The sequence below is a fragment of the Coregonus clupeaformis genome, chromosome 29 (genome assembly GCF_020615455.1).
Source record: "Coregonus clupeaformis isolate EN_2021a chromosome 29, ASM2061545v1, whole genome shotgun sequence".
NCBI lineage: Eukaryota > Metazoa > Chordata > Actinopteri > Salmoniformes > Salmonidae > Coregonus > Coregonus clupeaformis.
The window spans coordinates 11928016-11950081 of record NC_059220.1 but is presented as its reverse complement, the minus strand read 5'-3'; the positions used below and the strand labels follow the sequence as shown (position 1 = coordinate 11950081).

The following is a 22066-nucleotide window of genomic DNA, read 5'->3' as shown; positions in this document are numbered from 1 at the left end:
GGAAAGTACTGGTGGCCTACCTTGGCTAAGGACGTGAGGGTGTATGTCTCCTCCTGCTCGGTGTGCGCCCAGAGTAAGGCACCTAGGCACCTCACAGCGGGTAATTACAGCCCTTACCAGTTCCACAACGACCATGGTCCCACTTGTGTATTGACTTCCTTACAGCCCCTCTCTCAAGGTAACACCACCATCCTGGTCGTTGTGGACCGCTTTTCCAAAGCCTGCCGCCTCCTTCCTCTGCCGGTCCCCACACAGCCCTGCAGACTGCGGAGGCCCTGTTTACACACGTCTTCCGGCACTACGGGGTGCCAGAGGACATAGTGTCTGACCGGGGTCCGCAGTTCACATCCAGGGACTGGAAGGCATTCATGGAACGTCTGGGGGTCTCGGTCAGCCTGACCACTGGTTTTCACCCAGAGTCTAATGGGCAGGTGGAACGGGTGAATCAGGATGTGGGTAGGTTCCTGCGGTTCTACTGCCAGGACCGGCCGGGAGAGTGGTCGGTATTCTTGCCATGGGCCGAATATGCCCAGAACTCTCTCCGCCACTCCTCCACTAACCTAACGCCATTTCAATGTGTTTTAGGTTATCAGCCGGTTCTGGCACCGTGGCATCAGAGCCAGACCGAGGCTCCTGCGGTGGATGACTGGTTTCAGCGCGCGGAGGAGACGTGGAACACTGCTCACGTCCACCTCCAACGCGCCGTGCATCGCCAGAAGGCCAACACTGACCGCCACCGCAGTGAGGCCCCAGTCTTTGTACCGGGTGATCGAGTCTGGCTCTCGACCCGGAATCTGCCCCTCCGCCTGCCCTGCCGGAAGCTGAGCCCGCGGTTTGTGGGGCCGTTCAAAGTCCTGAGGAGAATAAATGAGGTTACTTATTGGTTACTACTCCCTCCAGATTACCGCATTAACCCCTCGTTCCATGTGTCTCTCCTCAGGCCGGTGGTGGTTGGTCCGCTCCAGGAGTCTGAGGTGCGGGAGGTCCCGCCGCCCCCTCTGGACATCAAGGGGGCCCCGGCGTACTCCGTCCGTTCCATCCTGGATTCGAGGAGTCGGGTGGGGGGCCTTCAGTACCTCGTGGAGTGGGAGGGGTACGGTCCGGAGGAGCGATGCTGGGTCCCGGTGAGGGATATCCTCGATCCCTCCCTGTTGCGGGATTTCCACCATCACCATCCGGCTCGCCCTGCTCCGCGTCCTCCTGGTCGTCCCCGAGGCCGGTGTCGGCTCGCTGCTGGAGCTGCGCATCAAGGGGGGGTACTGTCACGACTTACTCTGAGGCTGCCTCTTCTCCTTGTTCGGGTAGGCTTCGGGATTCGCCGTCACCGGCCTTCTAGCCACTTCCTCATCTCATTGTGGTGGTTGGATTAGCTCGGTGGAGCTCTTTGTTATTTTGTATCACCGGGTTATTTTCACCCGTGTGCTTCGTTGTTTTCCAGTGCGCCTGTTTTCCGCACTGAAGTGTTTGACTCATTGCTGCCTACTACTGTGTTCGGAATAAACCTTTTATTCTTTGATTTGCCCTCCTGCACCTGAATCCTTCAAATCACACCTCACACCGTGACAGAAGTTGCTAGAAAAAGAGCTATACAGATTTTCATTGGTTGATTAATTGATCAGCTAAAGTTAATGATACGCAAGTGTGGGAATATAGACGATCCAATGAACCACCATGCACACATGGTATGTGTGGAATATCCCCACATGGATTCTAACCAGCCCCTTGTGTGAGCTAAAAGGCTTCCATATGTGTGGTAAAAGCTCAACCTGCTTTCCTGTGGGCGTCCATATGTGTCCTAGGTGTTGAGTTGTGTTGTAGACATAACTGGAGGTATGGTCCTAGGTGTTGAGCTGTGTTGTGAACATAACTGGAAGTATGGTCCTAGGTGTTGAGCTGTGTTGTGAACATAACTGGAAGTATGGTCCTAGGTGTTGAGCTGTGTTGTGAACATAACTGGAAGTATGGTCCTAGGTGTTGAGCTGTGTTGTGAACATAACTGGAAGTATGGTACTAGGTGTTGAGCTGTGTTGTGAACATAACTGGAAGTATGGCCCAAGGTGTTGAGTTGTGTTGTGGACATAACTGGAGGTATGGTACTAGGTGTTGAGCTGTGTTGTGAACATAACTGGAAGTATGGTCCTAGGTGTTGAGCTGTGTTGTGAACATAACTGGAAGTATGGTCCTAGGTGTTGAGCTGTGTTGTGAACATAACTGGAGGTATGGTCCTAGGTGTTGAGCTGTGTTGCGGACATAACTGGAAGTATGGTACTAGGTGTTGAGTTGTGTTGTGGACATAACAGGAGGTATGGTCTAGGTGTTGAGCTGTGTTGTGAACATAACTGGAAGTATGGTCCTAGGTGTTGAGTTGTGTTGTGAACATAACTGGAAGTATGGTCCTAGGTGTTGAGTTGTGTTGCGGACATAACTGGAGGTATGGTCCTAGGTGTTGAGTTGTGTTGTGGACATAACTGGAGGTATGGTACTAGGTGTTGAGCTGTGTTGTGGTCATAACTGGAGGTATGGTCCTAGGTGTTGAGCTGTGTTGTGAACATAACTGGAGGTATGGTACTAGGTGTTGAGCTGTGTTGTGGTCATAACTGGAGGTATGGTCCTAGGTGTTGAGCTGTGTTGTGAACATAACTGGAGGTATGGTACTAGGTGTTGAGTTGTGTTGTAGACATACAGTAATTTTACCTGGAGGTACGTGATCCTGTTCTGTACCAGGTCAGACAGGTCCGAGGCCTCCTTCTCTCTCCAGTCTCCTGCTCCGTCAGCCTGGCTCAGGTAGTGCAGGTCAGTCATGATTGACCTGGGGTCACACACACACACAGTACAGTACATTAACACAGGGTTAAAGGTTAGAGGTCACAGCTGGGTCCCAACTTTGTAAGGCTTCCATGGTGCATTATGTAACATATTTTATCCATGTGTGTTCTGGTGTAAATGTGTGTCTGTGTGTGAAATAGGAGAGTACACTTTCCGAGAGTGAAAGTTTGCGAGCGGTCTCAACTGGTGCGACCCAGAAAAGCTTGCCCCAAACCGAGTGAGATGGAGGACATTCGTCAAGGGCCTACGCTCCTTATAGAAGCCTAGGACTTAAGTGTGTGTGTGTGTGTGTGTGTGTGCTTGTGTGCATGAGAGCGTGAGTGTGTGTGTGTACAGTACCTCTGCTGGTGTCCCAGCTCCTGCAACAATGTGTCAATGTGTTTCTGCAGGTCTCCCTGCTCCATGTGACCCAGCTTCTTGACCTCACTGCGGACAAAGTACCAGATCTCCTTGACCCCATTCTCTATTTTCCTCCGCAGCTCCTCCTGGTTTCTACCTGGCCCTGGAAATAACAAAATACACATGGTCACTCACAGGAGGGAAATTTAAATGTTTTCCAAAAATCTTTATGATTCCATCCAAAGCATTTTGGGAGAAAACACACACAGGATAATGCACACACACATTCATCTGAGATTTTCTGTAGCCCCAGGTGGTGGTTGCCCTTAGACACAGATCCTGGATCAGCTTAACACACAGGACCTCACACCACACACAGTCAGCTGATCCCTTGAGCAAGGCACTTAACCCCTAACCTGCTCCAGGGGTGCTGCTCTGCTGCTGAGCCTCTTCGGTGTGCCGTGTGTGCGCAGCGAAAAGACACATTTCCATTTCAATGGACAATAAAGTTTGCCCTTAGAGACAGATCCAGGATTAACATACCCTCACCCTTTAAAAGGGAAAGTGCAAACTGTCCTTAGATCAGTCTCATGCCTGGGCCCACTTCTTCCTACTTCATTACACTTCGTGGGAAATCATGCCACAGAGGTTAAGTTAAGGTCATGCTAGTACTACAAGGTCAGAGCCAGTTTCCTAATATTGAACTGACCTGCTATTGTTTCTATGGGACTAAATTAGCCTTTAAAGCATTTTTACATTGTTTCTACGGGATAAGTAGCCTAAAGTAGCCTTTAATGCATTGTTAGATTGTTTCTACTGGACAAGTAGCCTAAAGTAGCCTTTAAAGCATTGTTACATTGCTTCTACAGGACAAGTAGCCTAAAATAGCCTTTAAAGCATTGTTACATTGCTTCTACAGGACAAGTAGCCTAACGTATCCTTTAAAGCATTGTTACATTGCTTCTACGGGACAAGTAATCTAAAGTAGACTTTAAAACATTGTTAGATAGTTTTATTTATTTATTTGGTATTGTTTTTAGGGGGTAGATCAGCTTTAATACTGCTGATAGATTGTAGCTTCCATCAATGTAATTGTCTGCATCATTTCCAATTTTTTGTAAATATATATTTATATATACAGTACCAGTCAAACGTTTTAGAACACCTACTCATTCAAGGGTTTTTCTTTATTTTTACTATTTTACTATTAGAATAATAGTGAAGACATCAAAACTATGAAATAAAACATTTTGAATCATGTAGTAACCAAATAAGTGTTAAACAAATCCAAACATATTTTATATTTGAGATTCTTCAAATAGCCACCCTTTGCCTTGATGACAGCTTTGCACATGCTTGACATTCTCTCAACCAGCTTCATGAGGTAGTCACCTGGAATGCATTTCAATTAACACGTGTGCCTTCTTAAAAGTTAATTTGTGGAATTAATTTCCTTCTTAATCGTTTGAGCCAATCAGTTGTGTTGTGACAAGGTGGGGGGGTTATCAGAAGATAGCCCTATTTGGTAAAAGACCAAGTCCATATTATGGCAAGAACAGCTCAAATAAGCAAAGAGAAATGACAGTCCATCATTACTTTAAGACATGAAGGTCAGTCAATACGGAACATTTCAAGAACTTTGAAAGTTTCTTCAAGTGCAGTCGCAAAATCCATCAAGCGCTATGATGAAACTGGACCACCACAGGAATGGAAGACCCAGAGTTACCTCTGCTGCAGAGGATAAGTTCATTAAAGTTACCAGCCTCAGAAATTGCAGCCCAAATAAATGCTTCACAGAGTTCAAGTAACAGACACATCTCAACATCAACTGTTCAGAGGATACTGTGTGAATCAGGCCTTCATGGTTGAATTTCTGCAAAGAAACCACTACTAAAGGACACCAATAAGAAGAAGAGACTTGCTTGGGCCAAGAAACACGAGCAATGGACATTAGACCGGTGGAAATGTGTCCTTTTGTCTGGAGTCCAAATTTGAGATTTTTGGTTCCAACCCCCGTGTCTTTGTGAGACGCAGTGTGGGTGAACGGATGATCTCTGCATGTGTATTTCCCACTGTAAAGCATGGAGGAGGTGTTATGGTGTGGGGGTGCTATTGTGAAGTGGAAACGTCTAGGAGCAACAACGGCTCAACCGCAAAGTGGTAGGACACACAAGCTCACAGAATGGGACCGCCGAGTGCTGAAGAGCGTAGTGTGTAAAAATCGCCTGTCCTCTGTTGCAACACTCACTACCGAGTTCCAAACTGCCTCTGGAAGCAACGTCAGCACAATAACTGTTTATCAGGAGCTTCATGAAACGGGTTTCCATGGCCGAGCAGCCACACACAAGCCTAAGATGAACATGCGCAATTCCAAGCGTCGGCTGGAGTGGTGTAAAGCTCGCCGCCATTGGACTCTGGAGCAGTGGAAACGCGTTCTCTAGAATGATGAATCACACTTCACAATCTGGCAGTCCGATGGACGAATCTGAGTTTGGCGACTGCTAGGAAAACACTACCTGTCTGAATGCATAGTGCCAACTGTAAAGTTTGGTGGAGGAGGAATAATGGTCTGGGGCTGTTTTTCATGGTTCGTGCAAGGCCCCTTAGTTCCAGTGAAGGGAAATCTTAACGCTACAACATACAATGTCATTCTAGATTATTCTGTGCTTCCAACTTTGTGGCAACAGTTTGGGGAAGGCCCTTTCCTGTTTCAGCATGACAATGCCCCTGTGCACAAAGTGAGGTCCATACATAAATCAGTGTAGAAGAACTTGACTGGCCTGCACAGAGCCCTGACCTCAACCCCATTGAACACCTTTAGGATGAATTGGAACGCCGACTGCGAGCCAGGCCTAATTGCCCAACATCAGCGCCCAACCTCACTAATGCTCTTGTGGCTGAATGGAAGTCCCCGCAGCAATGTTCTAACATCTAGTGGAAAGCCTTCCCAGAAGAGTGGAGGCTGTTATATCAGCAAAGGGGAACCAACTCCATATTAATGCCCAATATTTTGGAATGAGATGTTCGACGAGCAGGTGTCCACATACTTTTGGTCATGTAGTGTACATAGTTCAACACCTGATTGAGGGTAAGTAAGCCCATCCTATATCTGTGCTTATGGGCATCTCAACTTCAGCTTTAACCCAATGTGTGTGTGTGTGTCCGTGCACGTGGTTGTGTGTGTCTCACCATCTCCAGGCAGGCTACGATAGGAGTTGATCTGTTCTTTAGCTCTGATCAGCTGCTCCTCCAGGGTCCGCAGTCTCCCTGCGCTCACCACCTGGCTCCCGTCTGACTGACCCTCTGGTAACCTACAGTACAGGGGGAGAGGAGAAGTCAGAGGTTAGAGGTCAGTCTCCCTGGCTCACCACCTGGCTCCCGTCAGACTGACCCTCTGGTAACCTACAGTACAGGGGGAGAGGAGAGGTCAGAGGTTAGAGGTCAGTCTCCCTGGCTCACCACCTGGCTCCCGTCAGACTGACCCTCTGGTAACCTACAGTACAGGGGGAGAGGAGAGGTCAGAGGTTAGAGGTCAGTCTCCCTGCACTCACCAACTGGCCCCCGTCAGACTGACCCTCTGGTAACCTACAGTAGAGGGGGAGAGGAGAGGTCAGAGGTTAGAGGTCACTATGCCTGCACTCTCCCGGCCCTCTGGTAACCTAGAGACAGGGGAGAGGAAATGAGGGGTCAGTCTGGAATACAGCTAACCTATCAGTGAGAGGGCCTGGAGCAGGGAGGAGTTGTTTCACACTAAGTGTCCAGCCGTGTGTGCGTGTGTGTGTACAGTGTGTGTGTACAGTATATGTGTGTGTGTCTGTGTGCGTGTGTACAGTATAGGTGTGTGTGTGTGTGTGTGTACAGTATAGGTGTGTGTGTGTGTGTGTACAGTATAGGTGTGTGTGTCTGTGTGTGTGTGTGTACAGTATAGGTGTGTGTGTGTGTTTGCGTGTGTGTGTGTTTGCGTGTGTGTGTGTGTGTGTGTGTGTGTGTGTGTGTACAGTATAGGTCTGTGTGTGCCTGTCCTGCTAGGTCAAGGTGGATGTCGGCAGGCTGATTTCCCTGGGGGCTTTGCGTTTGGCTGCGCTCACTCCCACCTCCCAGCGCCAATTTAATGCAATGATCAGAGGTGAAGTATGAGAGTCGACCGTGTGTTTGTGTGTGTGTGTGTATGTTTAGAATGATCAGTGGTGAGGTGTGAGAACAACCAATGACCGCAAGGCAATTCATTCACTGGCAGTAGCTATTCATCACCCTACGTCCTGCCGAGAAGAAAGCTACAGCCCCTGGCAGCTCCTCGTAGAAGAGAGAGAAGTAGTTTGGGTCAGTTAAAGAAGGGTGTGTTCAGGTGCATTCTGTACACACCATGTAGAGGACAAGGCATTCTGAATATTACTACCTCATATAGTGTATGACCTGAAAACATATGAACTGAGTAGTATGTGAGAGTAACCATGGTGACTGATATCCCGACCTGTGTCTCCACGGATGCAGCAGGCAGCATAGACAGCAGTCTTATCTAGGAAGCCTAGCTGAGAATAAATATGTGTCTATAGCAGGCAACTGTGACATGAAATTATGCGTGGCGTTCTGTAATGGCAAACAGCGGGCTTCCCTGTGAGTGTGTGTGTGTGTGTGTGTGTGTGTGTGTGTGTGTGTGTGTGTGTGTGTGCGTGTCTGTGTGTGTGTGTGGTTGGTCACATCACAATGCCTGACTAATCAAGAATGCACAACCACAGTACAGAGATGAAACAGAAATGTCAAATATTTATGTCATTCATGGCTGGTCAAGGATGAAATGAGGTGAGAGGAAGAGAGGAGAGAAAGAGAGGAGGACAGAAGAGGAGGAGAGGAGAGTCTGGGGTTTAGATGAGCAGCCAGCTTCTGTATGTCAAAAGGATTGGGACAAGCCATCCAGAGGACAAGCCATCCACAGGGAAAGCCATCCACAGGACAAGCCATCCAGAGGACAAGCCATCCAAAGGACAAGCCATCCAGAGGACAGGCCATCCACAGGACAGGCCATCCACAGGACAGGCCATCCACAGGACAGGCCATCCACAGGGAAAGCCATCCACAGGACAAGCCATCCACAGGGAAAGCCATCCACAGGACAGGCCATCCACAGGACAGGCCATCCACAGGACAAGCCATCCACAGGACAAGCCATCCACAGGACAGGCCATCCACTGGACAAGCCATCCACAGGACAAGCCATCCACAGGGAAAGCCATCCACAGGACAAGCCATCCACTGGACAAGCCATCCACAGGACAAGCCATCCACAGGACAAGCCATCCACAGGGAAAGCCATCCACAGGACAAGCCATCCCCAGGACAAGCCATCCACAGGACAGGCCATACACAGGGAAAGCCATCCACAGGACAAGCCATCCACAGAGAAAGCCATCCACAGGGAAAGTCATCCACTCACTCCCATCTCGACATCCCATCAGGTTCACAATGCCTGACTAATCAAGAATGCACAGCCACAGTACAGAGATGAAACAGAAATGTCAAATATTTATGTCATTCATGGCTGGTCAAGGATGAAATGAGGTGAGAGGAAGAGAGGAGAGAAGGAGACGAGGACAGAAGAGGAGGAGAGGAGGGTCTGGGGTTTAGATGAGCAGCCAGCTTCTGTATGTCAAAAGGGTTGGGACAAGCCATCTAGAGGACAAGCCATCCACAGGGAAAGCCATCCACAGGACAAGCCATCCAGAGGACAAGCCATCCACAGGACAAGCCATCCAGAGGACAGGCCATCCACAGGACAGGCCATCCACAGGACAGGCCATCCACAGGACAAGCCATCCACAGGGAAAGCCATCCACAGAACAAGCCATCCACAGGGAAAGCCATCCACAGGACAGGCCATCCACAGGACAGGCCATCCACAGGACAAGCCATCCACAGGACAAGCCATCCACAGGACAGGCCATCCACAGGACAGGCCATCCACAGGACAGGCCATCCACTGGACAAGCCATCCACAGGACAAGCCATCCACAGGGAAAGCCATCCACAGGACAAGCCATCCACTGGACAAGCCATCCACAGGACAAGCCATCCACAGGACAAGCCATCCACAGGACAAGCCATCCACAGGACAGGCCATCCACAGGACAGGCCATCCACAGGACAGGCCATCCACAGGACAGGCCATCCACAGGACAGGCCATCCACAGGACAGGCCATCCACTGGACAAGCCATCCACAGGACAAGCCATCCACAGGGAAAGCCATCCACAGGACAAGCCATCCACTGGACAAGCCATCCACAGGACAAGCCATCCACAGGACAAGCCATCAGGGAAAGCCATCCACAGGACAAGCCATCCACAGGGCAAGCCATCCACAGGACAGGCCATACACAGGGAAAGCCATCCACAGGACAAGCCATCCACAGGACAAGCCATCCACAGGACAGGCCGTACACAGGGAAAGCCATCCACAGGACAAGCCATCCACAGAGAAAGCCATCCACAGGACAAGCCATCCACAGGACAAGCCATCCACAGGACAGGCCATACACAGGGAAAGCCATCCACAGGACAAGCCATCCACAGAGAAAGCCATCCACAGGGAAAGTCATCCACTCACTCCCATCTCGACATCCCATCAGGTTCACAATGCCTGACTAATCAAGAATGCACAGCCACAGTACAGAGATGAAACAGAAATGTCAAATATTTATGTCATTCATGGCTGGTCAAGGATGAAATGAGGTGAGAGGAAGAGAGGAGAGAAGGAGACGAGGACAGAAGAGGAGGAGAGGAGAGTCTGGGGTTTAGATGAGCAGCCAGCTTCTGTATGTCAAAAGGGTTGGGACAAGCCATCCAGAGGACAAGCCATCCACAGGGAAAGCCATCCACAGGACAAGCCATCCAGAGGACAAGCCATCCAAAGGACAAGCCATCCACAGGACAGGCCATCCACAGGACAGGCCATCCCCTGGACAAGCCATCCACAGGACAAGCCATCCACAGGGAAAGCCATCCACAGGACAAGCCATCCACTGGACAAACCATCCACAGGACAAGCCATCCACAGGGAAAGCCATCCACAGGACAAGCCATCCACAGGACAAGCCATCCACAGGACAAGCCATCCACAGGACAGGCCATACACAGGGAAAGCCATCCACAGGACAGGCCATACACAGGGAAAGCCATCCACAGGACAGGCCATACACAGGGAAAGCCATCCACAGGACAAGCCATCCACAGGGAAAGCCATCCACAGAGAAAGCCATCCACAGAGAAAGTAATCCACTCACTCCCATCTCGACACCCCATCAGGTTCACAGCACTGAACTCTCACTTCAGTGCATCAGTGTCTGGCCTCTGCGAGTACAAAAAACTTAGATTTGTAAATTTCATGATGTTCTGTAGTGAAGCTCTACATTTTAGTCATTTAGCAGAAGCTCTTATCCAGAGCAATTTACAGTTAGTGAGTGCATACATTATTTGTATTTTTTTCATACTGGCCCCCCGTGGGAATCAAACCCACAACCTTGGCGTTGCAAACACCATGCTCTACCAACTGAGCTACATCCCTGCCGGCCATTCCCTCCCCTACGACAGAGCCTGGATTCGAACCAGGATCTCTAGTGGCACAGCTAGCACGGCGATGCAGTGCCTTAGACCACTGCGCCACTCGGGATATTGAAATACAGAGTTCTGACATTACTTCCAATGGGATGGATGGTAAGCTGGAAGAGTGGCTGAGATGGAAAGGAGATAGGACAGAGAGACTGATATGGAGAAGAGGGAGGACAGAGAGACTGATATGGAGAAGAGGGAGGAGAGAGACTGATATGGAGAAGAGGGAGGACAGAGAGACTGATATGGAGAAGAGGGAGGACAGAGAGGCTGATATGGAGAAGAGGGAGGACAGAGAGGCTGATATGGAGAAGAGGGAGGACAGAGAGACTGATATGGAGAAGAGGGAGGACAGAGATACTGATATGGAGAAGAGGGAGGACAGAGAGGCTGATATGGAGAAGAGGGAGGACAGAGAGACTGATATGGAGAAGAGGGAGGACAGAGAGGCTGATATGGAGAAGAGGGAGGACAGAGAGGCTGATATGGAGAGGAGGGAGGACAGAGAGGCTGATATGGAGAAGAGGGAGGACAGAGAGGCTGATATGGAGAAGAGGGAGGACAGAGAGGCTGATATGGAGAAGAGGGAGGACAGAGAGGCTGAAAGCACCGGTCGTGTAAAAATAAAAGCCACCCTGATGCCTGATGCTAGGAATAAAGTGTCTCTGGCTGCAACCCAGCGCTGGGAATCAGAGAAAATGCAACATCTTGGAGCAAAACACGTGAGTCTCACACACACCCACCCACCCACCCACACACAGTGACCAGAGGTTATACATGAAATCATTTAATGAATGGCTGAGAGGAGGGCGAGGAAGGAATCCCAACAACTTTAAGAGGTCGTTGCACAGTTTCACCACTGCAGTTACAGTAGCTGTGGATGAATGGAAACTGTAAAGGAAATAGGAAGCCTTTGATACGTAGGTTGAGTGGTGAGATACGTAGGTTGAGTGGTGAGATACGTAGGTTGAGTGGTGAGATATGTAGGTTGAGTGATGAGATATGTAGGTTGAGTGGTGAGATATGTAGGTTGAGTGGTGAGATATGTAGGTTGAGTGGTGAGATACGTAGGTTGAGTGGTGAGATACGTAGGTTGAGTGGTGAGATATGTAGGTTGAGTGGTGAGATAGGTAGGTTGAGTGGTGAGATATGTAGGTTGAGTGGTGAGATATGTAGGTTGAGTGGTGAGATATGTAGGTTGAGTGGTGAGATACGTAGGTTGAGTGGTGAGATAAGTAGGTTGAGTGGTGAGATACGTAGGTTGAGTGGTGAGATACGTAGGTTGAGTGGTGAGATACGTAAGAAAGAAATGATCAGTCTGTAATTTTAATGGTAGGTTTATTTGAACAGTGAGAGACAGAATAACAACCAAAAAATCCAGAAAAACGCATGTCAAAAAAGTTATAAATTGATTTGCATTTTAATGAGGGAAATAAGTATTTGACCCCCTCTCAATCAGAAAGATTTCTGGCTCCCAGGTGTATTTTATACAGGTAACAAACTGAGATTAGGAGCACACTCTTAAAGGGAGTGCTCCTAATCTCAGCTTGTTACCTGTATAAAAGACACCTGTCCACAGAATCAATCAATCAGATTCCAAACTCTCCACCATGGCAAAGACCAAAGAGCTCTCCAAGGATGTCAGGGACAAGATTGTAGACCTACACAAGTCTGGAATGGGCTACAAGACCATCGCCAAGCAGCTTGGTAAGAAGGTGACAACAGTTGGTGCGATTATTCGCAAATGGAAGAAACACAAAATAACTGTCAATCTCCCTCGGCCTGGGGCTCCATGCAAGATCTCACCTCGTGGAGTTGCAATGATCATGAGAACGGTGAGGAATCAGCCCAGAACTACACGGGAGGATCTTGTCAATGATCTCAAGGGAGCTGGGACCATAGTCACCAAGAAAACAATTGGTAACACACTACGTCGTGAAGGACTGAAATCCTGCAGCGCCCGCAAGGTCCCCCTGCTCAAGAAAGCACATATACATGCCCATCTGAAGTTTGCCAATGAACATCTGAATGATTTAGAGGAGAACTGGGTTAAAGTGTTGTGGTCAGATGAGACCAAAATTGAGCTCTTTGGCATCAACTCAACTCGCTGTGTTTGGAGGAGGAGGAATGTTGCCTATGACCCCAAGAACACCATCCCCACCGTCAAACATGGAAGTGGAAACATTATGCTTTGGGTGTGTTTTTCTGCTAAGGGGACAGGACAACTTCACCGCATCAAAGGGACGATGGACAGGGCCATGTACCGTCAAATCTTGGGTGAGAACCTCCTTCCCTCAGCCAGGGCATTGAAAATGGGTCGTGGATGGGTATTCCAGCATGACAATGACCCAAAACACACGGCCAAGGCAACAAAAGAGTGGCTCAAGAAGAGGCACATTAAGGTCCTGGAGTGGCCTAGCCAGTCTCCAGACCTTAATCCCATAGAAAATCTGTGGAGGGAGCTGCAGTTTCGAGTTGCCAAACGTCAGCCTCGAAACCTTAATGACTTGGAGAAGATCTGCAAAGAGGAGTGGGACAAATCCCTCCTGAGATGAGTGCAAAGCTGGTGGCCAACTACAAGAAACGTCTGACCTCTGATTGCAAACAAGGGTTTTGCCACCAAGTACTAAGTCATGTTTTGCAGAGGGGTCAAATACTTATTTCCCTCATTAAAATGCAAATCAATTGATAACATTTTTGACATGCGTTTTTTCTGGATTTTTTGGTTGTTATTCTGTCTCTCACTGTTCAAATAAACCTACCATTAAAATTATAGACTGATCATTTCTTTGTCAGTGGGCAAACTTACAAAATCAGCAGGGGATCAAAAACTTTTTTCCCTCACTGTATGTAGGTTGAGTGGTGAGATATGTAGGTTGAGTGGTGAGATATGTAGGTTGAGTGGGGAGATACGTAGGTTGAGTGGTGAGATACGTAGGTTGAGTGGTGAGATATGTAGGTTAAGTGGTGAGATACGTAGGTTGAGTGGCGAGATATGTAGGTTGAGTGGTGAGATATGTAGGTTGAGTGGTGAGATACGTAGGTTGAGTGGTGAGATATGTAGGTTGAGTGGTGAGATACATAGGTTGAGTGGTGAGATACGTAGGTTGAGTGGTGAGATATGTAGGTTAAGTGGTGAGATACGTAGGTTGAGTGGCGAGATATGTAGGTTGAGTGGTGAGATATGTAGGTTGAGTGGTGAGATATGTGTGTTTGAATGGTGTGTGAGTGAGTCTGTTAAAGTCCATTAAAGCCAGAATATCTGTATTACTGTAAATGTGTGAGTATGTCTGAGTGCCAGTGAAATAAAGGACCAGGTCCTAATTAGGACATTCAGGTGACACTAATGGATTTAACGTCTAATACACTCACTTTACTGTCACCATAGCTATAGGAATATGTTTGCTAATGTGTCTGGCTTTAGATATGTGCCTCCGATATGGTCATGCCACTGCCACGAAATAGAAAATACACTCAGAACCCTGCTCAGATGAAGGACAGATAAAAAGTGCCTGAAAAAGTGAAGTCTGTGACTGACATGCTCCCAGTCCCAACAGTGATTTACATCATGTGTATGTCTAAATAAATGACTGTCAGGAGTATTTCAGAGTCATTATTCCAGACTACTGCAGCACACACACACACTGAGCAGAGTGATTGTTTTATACATTCTTCTGTGCATTCCTGAGGTAGTTGGCGAGCTCCAGGGATAATAACGTCTGCTGGCTGTGGCAGAGGAAGAAGGAATGTCAACACCTCTACTAATCAGCTGCAGGAGATCTTCTTGGCCAGCCTCCACTTGTCCCTCCATTTCTCTTTCTCTTCCTCCATTTACCTCCTCCCTCCCTCACTCCCTCCCTCACTCCCTCCATCGCTACGCACACAAAGGTAGTCTAATTCTATCTCTCCTTCTCTTCCTTCTCTCCTCCATTTACCCCCTCCCTCACTCCCTCCATCGCTATTCACACAAAGGCATTCTGACATGCAGGCAGACAGCCACTCTGGAGTGAGCTACCATAGCGACCAGTCAGTTATCTTTAATTTCTTATTCAAACCTGGTTAAAGGATTCCTAGTAGAAAACACCACCTGTTTCGCTACTCTGGAAGAATGGGAACCTGGTTTCTAGTTTTAAATTGAATAGGGTCAAGTTGAGGCACCAAAACAACACACTTCAGCGCCAACAGATGAGCCTATAGCAAGATCCACAGACAATGACAACCAGGAAGACACATACAGTACAGTACAACACCAACTACATAGAGCCATGACTACATGGAACTCTATTCCACATCAGGTAACTAATGCAAGCAGTATAATTTATTTATTTATATAAAAATACACCTTATGGAACAAAGGGGACTGTGAAGAGACACACACACAGGAACAGACACATGCATACGCACACACACGCTAGCACACGCACTCTACACACACGTGCATTGTAATATTGTTGTATGGTAGTATTATACATTTTGTGTTGTAGATACAGTATGTAGTGGTGTAATAATGTTATATGATGTACTGTTTTATCTTTTGTTATATTTGTAATGTAAGTGCCTTAATGTGTTTGGACCCCAGGAAGAGTAGCTGCTGCCTTGGCAGGAATTAATGGAGATCCTAATAGATACAAATACAAACTGCCACCCGTCCTCAGACCCTGACCGACTATCACACATGGTGGTACAGCGAACACACACACTGAGGCTTGGTCACCTGCTGGTAAACACACACACCACTGTCTTTGTCAAACAGGATTCTACATCTCCTCCCCTGTCACTGCATGGTGCTGTCATCAAAGTGTCTCTCCACATTGCTCCTCTCTCTAGGGGTCCTACTGTCAACCCCACATCACAGACAGGAGGTCTACTACCCCCTAGCTCCCACTCGTCACTCAACCAGCGAGGGGTCAATCTAACCTGCAGCGCCCAACACCTCTGTCACACACACACACACACACACACACACAAACACAGACACACACACAACAGCACTGCCCCGTCTGCTGAGCTCATCATTACTGTATGTGTGTGTGTGTGTGTGTGTGTGTGTGTGTGTGTGTGTGTGTGTGTGTGTGTGTGTGTGTGTGTGTGTGTGTGTGTGTGTGTGTGTGTGTGTGTGTGTGTGTGTCCGTCCACAGGGAGCTTGTCAGAATGACTGACAGCCCAGATAAGGGAGATGGGGGGGAAAGTGCTCAGGGCTAGCCTTTCAATTTAAATTGACCGTTGAGTCAATATACAATAAAGATTAACCCTTAGAACAGTGGATTCAAAGTCGGGGTTAGTGACCCCTACTGGGGTCGCCAAAATGTTAAAAAAAGGGTGAAAAACAATACAGTTTATTGTACGGAACAATATACCAAGGCAGCAGCTACTCTTCATGGGGTCTGGCAAAATTAAGGCAGTTATATAATTTTAAAAATATTACAATACATTCATTAAAGAATTCACAACCCACTAAGTGTGTGCCCTCAGGCCCATACTCCACTACCACAAATCTAAAACACTAAATCCATGTTATCGTGTGTGTATGCACGTATCTGTGCCTATGTTTGTGTTGCTTCACAGTCCCCGCTGTTCCATAAGGTGTATTTTTATCTGTTTTTTAAATCTGATTCTACTCCTTGCATCAGTTACCTGATGTGGAATAGAGTTCCATGTAGTCATGGCTCTATGTAGTACTGTGCACCTCCCATAGTCTGTTCTGGACTTGGGGACTGTGAAGAGACTTATGAGGTATGCATTGGTGTCTGAGCTGTGTGCTAGTCGTTTAAACAGACAGCTCGGTGCTTTCAACATGTCAATACCTCTCATACATATAGTGATGAAGTCAATCTCTCCTCTACTTTGAGCCAGGAGAGATTGATATGCATATTATTAATGTCTGCTCTCTGTGTACATCCAATGGCCAGCCGTGCTGCCCTGTTCTGAGCCTCTTTGTGGCACCTGACCACACGACTGAACAGTAGTTCAGGTGACGACAAAACTGGAGCCTGTAGGACCTGCCTTGTTGATAGTGCTGTTAAGAAGGTAGAGCAGCACTTTATTATGGACATACTCCTCCCCATCTTAGCTACTGTTGTATCAACATGTTTTGACCATGACAGTTTACAATCCAGGGTTACTCCAAGCAGTTTAGTCACCTCAACTTGCTCAATTTCCAGATTATTTATTACAAGATTTAGTTGAGGTTTAGGGTTTAGTGAATGATTTGTCCCAAATACAATGTTTTTGGTTTTGGAAATATTTAGGACTAACTTATTCCTTGCTACCCATTCTGAAACTAACTGCAGCTCTTTGTTAAGTGTTGCAGTCATTTCAGTTGCTGTAGTAGCTGACGTGTATAGTGTTGAGTCATCCGGATACATAGACACACTGGCTTTACTCAAAGCCAGTGGCATGTCGTTAGTAAAGATTGAAAAAAGTAAGGGGCCTAGACAGCTGCCCTTGGGAATTCCTGATTCTACGTGGATTATGTTGGAGAGGCTTCCATTAAAGAACACCCTCTGTGTTCTGTTAGACAGGTAACTCTTTATCCACAATATAGCAGGGGGTGTAAAGCTATAACACATAGGTTTTTCCAGCAGCAGACTATGATCGATAATGTCAAAAGCTGCACTGAAGTCTAACAAAACAGCCCTCACAATGTTTTTACCATCAATTTCTCTCAGCCAATCATCAGTCATTTGTATAAGTGCTGTTCTTGTTGAATGTCCTTCCCTATAAGCGTGCTGAAAGTCTGTTGTCAATTTGTTTACTGTAAAATAGCATTGTATCTGGTCAAACACAATTTTTTCCAAAACTTTACTAAGGGTTTGTAACAGGCTGATTGGTCGGCTATTTGAGCCAGTAAAGGGGGCTTTACTATTCTTAGGTAGCGGAATGACTTTTGCTTCCCTCCAGGCCTGAGGGCAAACACTATCTAGGAGGCTTAAATTGAAGATATGGCAAATAGGAGTGGCAATATCGTCCGCTATTATCCTCAGTAATTTTCCATCCATGTTGTCAGACCCCGGTGGCTTGTCATTGTTGATAGACAACTAAATATTTTTCACCTCTTCCACAATCACTTTAAGGAATTAAAAATTACAATTCTTGTCTTTCATAATTTGGTCAGATATACTTGGATGTGTAGTGTCAACATTTGTTGCTGGCACGTCATGCCTAAATTTGCTAATCTTGCCAATTAAAAAATCATAAAAGTAGCTGGCAATATCAGTCGGTTTTGTAATGAATTCAATGAATGATGGAGCTGAGTTTGCCTTTTTCCCAATTCCTCATCAATCCACGGGGATTTAACAGTTTTTACAGTCATGTTCTTAATGTGTGCATGCTTATTAGTAACTGGGATAAGCTATTTCATAAATGTGTCAAGTGCAACGTCTGTTTGCTCCTCATTACACACCACGGACCAACAAATATTATTTACATCAACATAAGAATCACTACAAAACCTCTTGTATGACCTCTTATACACTATATTAGGCCCAGCCTTTGGAACTTTGGTTTTCCTAGATATGGCTACTATATTGTGATCACTACATCCGATGGATCTGGATATTGCTTTCAAGCACATTTCTGCAGCATTAGTAAAGATGTGATCAATACATGTTGATGATTTCATTCCTGTGCTGTTTGTAACTACCCTGGTAGGTTGACTGATAACCTGAACCAGGTTGCATGCACTGGTTGCAGTTTGAAACTTTTTCTTGAGTGGGCAGCTTGATGAAAGCCAGTCAATATTTAAATCACCCAGAAAATATAGGTTATCCAGATACTGACTGTTAGCACTTGGTGGTCTATAGCAGCTTCCCACAAGAATGGGCTTTAGGTGAGGCAGATGAACCTGTAGCCATATTACTTCAACGGTATTTAACATGAGATCCTCTCTAATCTTTACAGGAATATGGTTCTGAATATAAACGGCAACACCTTCACCACTGGCATTTCTGTATTTTTTGTAAATGTTATAACCTTGTATTGCTACCACTGTATCATCAAAAGGTATAGTCTAAGTGAGTTTCAGAGAGAGTCAGAATATGAATGTCATCTGTTACTATCAAGTTATTCATTTAATTAACCTTGTTTCTTAGGCTACATGTGTTAACGTGGGTTATTTTGAGCACTTTTCTTGGATGCTTGCTTGTTTTCATTGCTTTACTGGGAAGCTTAGCAGAAGTAGATATTCTCATGTTATTTATGTTAGTGCATGGTGAGCTGCACAGAGTGTACTTCCTACTAGCGCACACCGCCTTAGTGCTAACAGCATAAATCTGGTTCATAGACACATGGTTGCTGCATACAATAGCTGTAGGATCAGCAGAGGCATTCAGGGCAGTTAGAGGGACATACATTTGGTTACTTACATTTAACGACCCTGGGTTTATAAGCACGGATATCGACTCTGCCACGTGAGCATGCTTTTGGGGCACAGTCGATGGCGCGCTGGACTTCGGGCTAGAAGGTTGAGGGTTCGAGACCTGCTCCCTGCCTGTTTCATTACATTGGTGTCAGAAGTGATCAGACCTTGCATCCACGAACATGCGTGTGCTTGGCCGTTGAGCGCGTTCCTGTAAGACGTTGAGTTGTAAACTAGCGCAAGGACGCACACTTTGAAAGGAGGGAGTTGTGTAACGACCCTGGGTTTATAAGCGCAGATATCGACTCTGCCACGTGAGCATGCTTTTGGGGCACAGTCGATGGTGCGCTGGACTTCGGGCTAGAAGGTTGAGGGTTCGAGGCCTGCTCCCTGCCTGTTTCATTACAGTACATTTGCGAAAGCATTATGATGACTCAGCGACACAATGGTAGGGATTAACTGAGCTGGGCTTGGGTCATTGATAAGTCATTGTCTCAATGCAGCCTTATAATGCTCTGAAAGGATCCAGGAACCCAAATGATTTGGGTAGTTCCCATCCTCCTTACAAAACATGTTTGTTTCCGAAAGGTATCGAAATTGTCAACAAAAGTTACACCCATTGAGCTGCAATAATCATGTAGCCAGTTGTGAAGAGAAAGAATCCTGCTAAAGCGTTCAATACCACGATTCAGAGAGGGCACAGGGCCAGATATGATGGGTATTTTATTAGTGTCTAGCAGAGAGTCAATCAGCTCTTTGAAATCCAGTTTCAACTGTTCAGAGCTGCCCTTCATAATGTCATTAAAACCAACATGGACTACGATATAATCGATGTCCATGTCCTGGCGTATTACATTCGGGAGCAGCTTAGTAATGTCATTTACTCGAGCTCCGGGATACGACATTGAACAGTCACATTTCTTACCATGGAGCTGCCCAAAATCACAACTGGCGAGAAGGACGAGGAAATCCGCCCAATTCCACGATTCACAGGATGGTGCAGGCCTGCGACAGATGGAGAAGCCCCGCTTGATCCAGAGGAGGGACGGAAGGTTGCCGACGTCGACTTCAAAATCGTAGGAGTAGGCACAGCGGCCGCATACACAGGTACCCACAGTGACGAAGGTGCAGGAAGAACAGGCTCCAGGGCGGCTAAACTATTTGTTGTTTTTATCCGCTCGGGGCCTCTCATTAGGAGTGTAGACTGCTTTGCGGGAGGCCGCTGTCTTTGGCTTCCACGGCTCATTACATGCGACCATCGTTGATTGTCATGCTCCTCTTGCTGTGCTCCTTCGATTCTGCTATCAGATGGGGGAGGAGAGGCAGGAGATGGCTCCCCTGGCAAACGAACTCCGGGCAACACCGGCCAGTTGGATAACGACAAACGACAAGACGGAGATCCATCCAACATGCGTGAACACCGTCCAGCCACCGGCGTAGAAAAGGTAAACATTCCACTCTGCGTTTTCCCCAGTTTCTTACGTAGGCTGGCTACCTCAGTGATCAAGGAAGCCACCTTAAGCCTATAATCCTCGGCAAGCAAACAATTGCTGCATTGGAACTCTGAGTGATCCAGTTTGCCCCGAAACAAAGCGTAGTAGATACAGCTCCAACAGCGCTGGAACTGTTCATTTACTTCTCCAGACAAAGAGGGCTCCATTGGAAAACTCATCTGGGACTAACTTTGTTAGCTTGATGGATAACGTTAGCAGCTTATCTAGGTTAATGTCTCTTTCAAGCAGACTTTAACCTGTCAGTTAAGCGGGATTCCGGGACAAGAAATAGCGGTCCTAGCTGTTAAAAGCTAACCGTGTCGCAGAATCCATGCAAAAACAATTTTGGTGTTGATGTTTAACAAAGATTGGTTATGTTTTAGTTAAAATAACAAACCGAGTGTTTCCAGTATACAGTGTTCAGCTGCGCTCTCTGATGACGTCAGAAAAATACAATTTATTGAGTAAATGTATTTACTGGTTTCCTTTCATTTTGATAATAGACGAAAATGCAATGAATTGAAGATTATTTGTTTATGTAAAATTGGAATTGACAGATTTTAAGTTTGCCATTAGATTTGTGGTTGCGAGAAATTCTTGGTAAAGAAATGGGTCCCCAGAAATTCTGGCAGAAAAAATGGGGTCTCCGCTGACCACCCACCACCATGAAGACACACACACACAAACATACACCCACTCTGTCCTACTCAGGCAGCTCTGTTAGCAGTGCAGCCAGGAGTCTCATTACTGCACTTCCTCAGAGAGACTCAGTACACTGCTGCGGTCTCAGCTTGTGTCCCAAATCGCACCGTATTCCCCTTAAAGTGCACTACCTTTGACCAGAGCCCTATAGGTATCTGTTAAGAACTTTGTAACAACTGATGATGTAAAACGTTTTTTTTTAAATAAAAGTATTGATTGATTGATTGAGGCCTATTCCTGGTTGGCCCATGGCCATTGGCCACTGCTGACCACTACATACATACATACCCCACCAGACACGCTACTATGTGTTTCTTCACAGTACCCAAACCAAATACGGTGCTCAGTTAAGTATAGAGCCATATCATCGTGGAATGCTCTGCCACCAGAGGTTACTCAGGCAAAAAGCAAGTTTAGCTTTAAAAAACAGATCAAAAACATATTGTATCACAGCGCTTCTCCTCTTTCTAAAGATCTAATATAATTGTAATGTATATAAGAATAGGAATACAGTGGGGGAAAAAAGTATTTAGTCAGCCACCAATTGTGCAAGTTCTCCCACTTAAAAAGATGAGAGAGGCCTGTAATTTTCATCATAGGTACACGTCAACTATGACAGACAAAATGAGAAAAAAAAATCCAGAAAATCACATTGTAGGATTTTTAATGAATTTATTTGCAAATTATGGTGGAAAATAAGTATTTGGTCAATAACAAAAGTTTCTCAATACTTTGTTATATACCCTTTG

General features: G+C 46.6%; 1 protein-coding gene across 2 annotated transcripts in view; it reads right to left on the bottom strand.

Moving 5' to 3' along the window:
• Window positions 1-22066, bottom strand: part of fut8a (fucosyltransferase 8a (alpha (1,6) fucosyltransferase)) — a 177483-nt gene that overhangs the window by 38968 nt on the left and 116449 nt on the right. For both annotated transcript variants that reach the window (XM_041854713.2, XM_045209108.1), the window contains 3 exons: window positions 6355-6476; window positions 3166-3328; window positions 2695-2809 (listed from right to left, as the gene is read on the bottom strand). In XM_041854713.2, the coding sequence (XP_041710647.2) occupies window positions 2695-2809; window positions 3166-3328; window positions 6355-6476 (400 nt within the window). The remainder of the gene's footprint in view (window positions 1-2694; window positions 2810-3165; window positions 3329-6354; window positions 6477-22066) is intronic.